Source organism: Nyctibius grandis, chromosome 11 (assembly GCF_013368605.1).
Source record: "Nyctibius grandis isolate bNycGra1 chromosome 11, bNycGra1.pri, whole genome shotgun sequence".
Taxonomy (NCBI): domain Eukaryota; kingdom Metazoa; phylum Chordata; class Aves; order Nyctibiiformes; family Nyctibiidae; genus Nyctibius; species Nyctibius grandis.
The window spans coordinates 23,142,377-23,148,376 of NC_090668.1; the positions used below are offsets into that span (position 1 = coordinate 23,142,377).

Below are 6,000 nucleotides of genomic sequence, written 5' to 3' on the forward strand. Positions count from 1 at the left end.
GATTGTACCTGTCATGACTTGGCTAAGAGGGAAAAAAAAACAACCCAAAAAACCACACACAAGACAGGCTGGCTAACAACCACAAATGTGTCTTCATCAACTACTGTTTGTTGAGTTCTGCTTTTTGTTCAATAAAAAAAATTTTGAAACTATTCTTCTTAAAGTGGCTTTCATAAATCATAAAAACTAATCCAACTAACCTACACAAAGCAGCTGTCTATACAATTTACAGTGATAGAAAAATTATACACGTCAAATATATCAAAATACTAAAACAGTATTTCTACCTTTCAAACACATCATTGCATTCCTGAAGTCTTTCTGAACACAGAACTCTTAAAAGCAGCATGTTCCATTACCACTTTAAGCCCAGAAACCTTAAAAGCTCAACTTTGTCAGAAAAAGTTGAAATAAACTGAAACTACAAATCTGCAACAACTTTAATTACGAGACTCTCGAGACAACTGCTCAAACTGCAGCTTTTTTTAAAATTTAGTAACGTACACAATAGTTTTCAATAATAAACTGCAGTTTACCCGTTCCTATGTGCGCACTCACACGTATAAATATAAAACAGCTGCTACTTGATAACATCACAAAGCATTTCCAAATGTGAAAGCTTTACACTAAAAAACAAATAAGAATCTATTTAATTTCATAAACCACAGTTTAAAGAACTTTTTCAGAAAGTTGCCATTGCTTCTCAGTCATCACCTTTTCAAGAAAGTAAAATAATACTCATGAAGTTTATTAACTACAGATAATCTAGAGAAATACTCTAATTTTTTTTTTATAATTTAATTCAGTACATTTTGTAAGTTATGAACTTTAGGGCCATTACAGATGATGAGCGAGATAAGTTGTTTTCTGTGTGGGATCATAAAGTTAACATCCAGTGTGAGAAAAACAGGTTTCCTGCATATATTATCTCCTCTCTCTCAAAGTTCAGGACCATAAACAAACTTCTGTACAATGAAATTTGCGGTAGCTCACAATTCACACAGATGGGATATACACATAACATAATTAATCATTTAACAAAACTGCCTCTTCTGGTCTCACTGAGTTAATAGTTCCAGTGATCACTGGTTAAAATCTACCTCAGAGTTAAGAAGAAAAAAAAAATTACTGGAGAAGAGACAAAAGCTTTAGTTAAACATGAATTGAAATTGTCCTTTAAAGCTAATAGCTACAGCCCTGAAATGTATTTTAATTCTAAATGTTAGATGCTTTAAAAAAAAATAAAATTCTCCTCACTAAGACATTCTCCTCCAAGATTTTCTTAGGAAATGCCAGTTTAGCAGAAAATTAAACAGGATTTCAAACAACTTTTCCCAAGGTAACATATTCTGATAGAAATTAATTATTTACCAATGAAGAGAGATTCAAAAGTCATCACGTGGAAATTCCTCAACACTAGATCTGGTGTGTATATTTCAAGATGAAAAAAATTTCAGCATCACTGGAGTTGTGCTTTAACTATACTCTACAATTAGGTCGAAAGAACAACTGGTCAGGGAAAAGCTGACATAAAAATTAACACAATAGTTTATCAAATCGCAATTTCCCTATTAAAGCCAATAAATCACGCCTTCCGTTGTACTTAAGTTAAACTAATTGATCTGTCTTCTCGCTCTCTGCAGCCCCTTCCTTTCCTCACTTCTCACAACATACTTAAGAACCAACTTAAATTTCCTTCACTTTACTTTGAGAGAGTATTTTTCTCTCTCTCAAATGTTGGTTCAGCACTGAAACTTCTAACACACATCATCTTTCCACACCCATCCCTCTGCTGTCTCACGTTCTCAACACATTTTGCCTGATATTAGCTAAGTCACTACCATTTCCTAACCCTTTCAGTTTCTGAGTCATACAAGCCTTTGCTCCAGTTCTGGTATGGAAACGCTTTGAAAGTACAATCTAACACAATCAAAAAACTCAAGAGTACTGCCTGGCTCATCGCTCCTTCCCATGGACTCCACTCACTTTCCTCCTCTCCCCTTTCTGGTGAACCCAACTGACACCAATTCCTTAAACGCTCTGGCATTTTCTATTCACAACCTCAATTACAGAAGGAATTATCCAGCTCCTATTTAACAACATTCACTAACCACCAAGCGTACACGAAAATGCTGATGTGAAAGCTAGGTGTGTGTAACGCTGACACTCAGGAGGTCACGAGGGTTTTTACTAAGCAACCTGGGAGAGAGATTAAACATACAGCATGAGCTACTGTTTATTAACATCAGAAACATGAAATACAGCCTAGGCAGACAAACAAAAGCTCAGAGCTAACATGAACACATGCATCAAGTTATCTATCAGCCTGAAGTATTATCAGACTTAAATCCATTATTTTTATTCTAAAGTTTAACCCACTCCCTTCCAGACATCCCCTTTGTAAATGTACATTCAAGATCCCTTCATGCTTCAAGTAGAAAACACTGAGTTTACGCTTCATCTTAAACCCACCCCTAGGATGAAACACTCTCCAACAGTGGTAGCTTTACACATCAAATGCACTGTTACCCAGCACATACTTAATCCTAATGAAGGGTCTTTTTATTTTTATTTTTGTGCCATTCTAACAAAATCTCAGGAAATTCTCAGCATTTATTAATGACTGCTTTTGAATCAGAAGCTTTCCACTGAAGCTACCTGCCTTTTAAAGAGGTTTCTGTCATATAACCATGAACAGATTTTACATAATTTAGCATTAAAGGGATGGGTCTCTCCCCTCCTGTTGTAACTCCTTTGTATTCCTATTTAGGAATGCCTTGCTTGTTTGACCGAAAATGGAAGTGCCTTTTAGCTATGACACAGTATATATGAAAAACAAATAAAAATTAAGATTAATCTTCCTTCCACTATTGTGGGGAGAGAGAAAAATATAAAGAGATGCAAAACATCTGCTCTGGAGATCATTTTTCCCCCTAACAGCAAAATTCTTTCAGCAATAACTCGTGAAAACAAAGGCTATTAAACTGTAAACTACAAAGCCGATCAATTAGAGGCACTATTCAGCTACAACAAGTTTTTCAGCATATCTCCCCGTATTTAAACGCCTAGATCTTCTTCAGAAGAAGATATTTCATTTGGGAGGTTCTTAATTGGGTCATTTTAGCTAAGTGGCAACCGCAAACACTTCAGAGGACTGGAAGTTAAAATCCTAACACACTGTTCCTGCCTTATTTTATTGCCAGAGCGGTGCAAGCATTTTTATTTGAAGGTGTTGTATACCAGGTAAAACAAGAAAAAAAAATTGTAAGCGTGTATCCTAGTAGCTTAAGGATAGAACAGGAGAGGAGGGGAAGGTCTGGTCTTTCTCCACACTACTCGATCCTTTGTAAGCCCTTCCCTGAAGAAGGGCACTGGGGTTTTGTTTTTAAACTTAGAGATTAATCTTCCCTCTTGAAAACAGCTCTAGCCAAAAAGTTCAACTCGTGAGACTGCGGTTCTCCAGCCCTAGCTGGCCCTGCCACTACAACGCAAAAGCCTAAGTTGGGCCTTAATTTGCATGGAGTTAATTGGCATTCACTGGCTAATGAAACACTATATTACTCAACATGCATTACAGACTCCATCCATGCGCTTCTTGCTCACTTTTTTTTTTATCATTAGCCTCATTGTCAGTGCATCCAAACTTCTCTTTCCTTTCAAGCTGAAAGTACTACTTTTAGAAAAGCCTCTCTAGCTCCCAGATTCCTTCCCTTTATATTTAAAATGGAGAAAACTGATCTATCTCTCTCTCTCTCTTCAACAATGCGTATCTTTTTGATAATGAGAGGCACACAACAACAGCTCTAGGAGTATGCTGAAAAACACACAGCGGAAGAAATTAAAAGCATCAAGATGCAGTAAAGAAACATCCCTTTTCCTGCAGACGCCGAAGGAGAGGGAGCAGTTTTTAAAATGGTCGGGCTCCAAGGCACATTTACCATCTCCCTGTCTACAGAGACACTCCAGACAACAAGGCAAGGCTCATTTCATACAAGAGATCCTCAATCCAGCGTGAGCCCGACGTACCAGGAGAAAACCGATCAGCACCGGGATTAATACGGTGATGATCGCAGACTAATCAATCGCAGCGCCAGCCATCCCTGCCCCCTTTATTTCCCCCCGTGCCCGAAGGGGGCGGGCACTGCAACATAATCACAGGTTTGAGACGCACAAAAACAAGAGTCGGGGCTTTTGCAACTCCCAAACAAGACAGACAGGCGGACAGACAAGGCGGTGCGCAGACGAGCAGCGGCAGGAGGGATGCAGCCGCCTCGGCGCACCGGGGACCCGGCTGCTCGCACCGCGGCCGCGCACAACGAGCCACGTTTCTCCTCGGTGCAGCACTCGCAGAGTCAGCTCGCACGCTGCTGAGTCAATTGCACAAACCTTAATGCCAAGTGCAACACAGCTGCTTAAAAACCCAACATCACCTGTAAGAGTATAGCCCATCCGGCCACCAAACGTTTCTATTCGTGCACAAACGTAAAGTATCAACCTAGAAATTAATTTTAAAAAATTTAAAAAAATAACAGCAGACTGCGACCTTTAGATTGCGGGATGCCACCGCAATTCCGCAGCCCGAGCAGAGCGAGTGAAACCCTTCCTCGGCAGTAAAGCGCCAATAAAAGGCAAGGCGCGTATTTCCAGGAATTCTCCACTCACTATGGCAGGTTACTGCATACAGCCTCTGAACACTGACAAAGATCAAGCTCCTTCCATGCGGGGAAAGCAAGCACGGTTCTTCCCAGCCTGCCAAGTGTTTACTACGCAGCTCGCAGCCCTGGCTGCAGAGGTCTAAACACTGCACCGGGCTCTGGAGGGGGGGCAGGAGTAGTACGCGGGTCAGGTGGGGGAAACACAAAGGAGAGGGCGGATGGGCATCACGACCCCCCCTCCTCCGGGTTAGGGGCTCTGCCGATTCCGCGTGTAAAACCAGCCAGCCGCCCCCGGGGAAGGAAGGCAGGGTGAGGGGGGAAGGAAGGCAGACGTGCAGCCCCGGGCTGTTCAACGTGCTGGAGAAGCAGACGCGTAACAGGAGGAAAACACGCACATCCCCGCGGGCAGGGGCGAAACCCGCTCAGCGCGGCGGGAAACGGCGCGCGCCCCGGCAGCCCCTCACACCACACACCCCGGGGGGCCTTCACGCACACCCCCACACACCCCGCCAGCCCCTCACAACACACACCCCGGGGGGCCTTCACGCACACCCCGGCAGCCCCTCACACACGCCCCCGTACACCCCGGGAGCTCTTCACAACACACACCGAGAGCCCCTCCCAACACACCGGCGCACACACCCCCCGCCAGCCCCTCACACACACACACCCGTACACCCCAGCAGCCCCTGACACACACACACCGGGAGCTCCTCACCGACCCCCTCACACACACCCAAGGAGCCCCTCACACATTCACACCGGGAGCCCCCTCCCACCCCCCCCCCCCACAAGGAGCCCCTCACACACACCCCCACACACCCCGGGAGCCCCTCACCGACCCCCTCCCACACACCCCCCAAACACACACAGGCAGCCGACGCCCTCACCGGCAGCCCCTCACACCCGTACCGGGAACCCCTCCGCCGCTCCCTCACACGCCCCGGGGGCCCCTCGCCGACCCCGACCCCCCCCCCCCCCCCCCCCCCGACACGCACTGTACTCACTTTCCGCATTTGTTGGCCACAGACAAAGTGCGGCGAAGACGAGCAGAAACCCCCAGACGACGGCGAGGGACCCTCCTCCAGCGCCAGACTTCATTCCTCTTTTTTTAATTGGACAAAATGCCTCTTTCCGAAAAAAAAAAAAAAAAAAAGTCCAAAATTGTTCGCTTTCTTTTCTCTCCCCGTCCGTTAAAAATAACGAAGGAGGCAAAAGGCGGACGAGAAACGGGGCAGGATAAATAAATCCACGTTGCCTCAAGAAATGAAAAAAAACAAGACCCTTCGGACTGGCAAAGCGGAGGGTTTTTGAGGTCCCTGGGTGTTGATCTTCCGGAGCAACC

The 6,000-nt window shown here is 44.5% G+C and overlaps 1 protein-coding gene across 1 annotated transcript in view; it reads right to left on the reverse strand.

Annotated features, from left to right (window-relative positions):
- The window catches only part of IGF1R (insulin like growth factor 1 receptor), a 190,619-nt gene extending 184,848 nt beyond the window's left edge, over positions 1-5,771 (reverse strand). Inside the window, exon 1 of the mRNA XM_068409751.1 lies at positions 5,663-5,771. Within this exon, the coding sequence (XP_068265852.1) occupies positions 5,663-5,756 (94 nt within the window). The 5' untranslated portion in view covers positions 5,757-5,771. The remainder of the gene's footprint in view (positions 1-5,662) is intronic.
- Between the last annotated feature and the right edge of the window lie 229 nt (positions 5,772-6,000).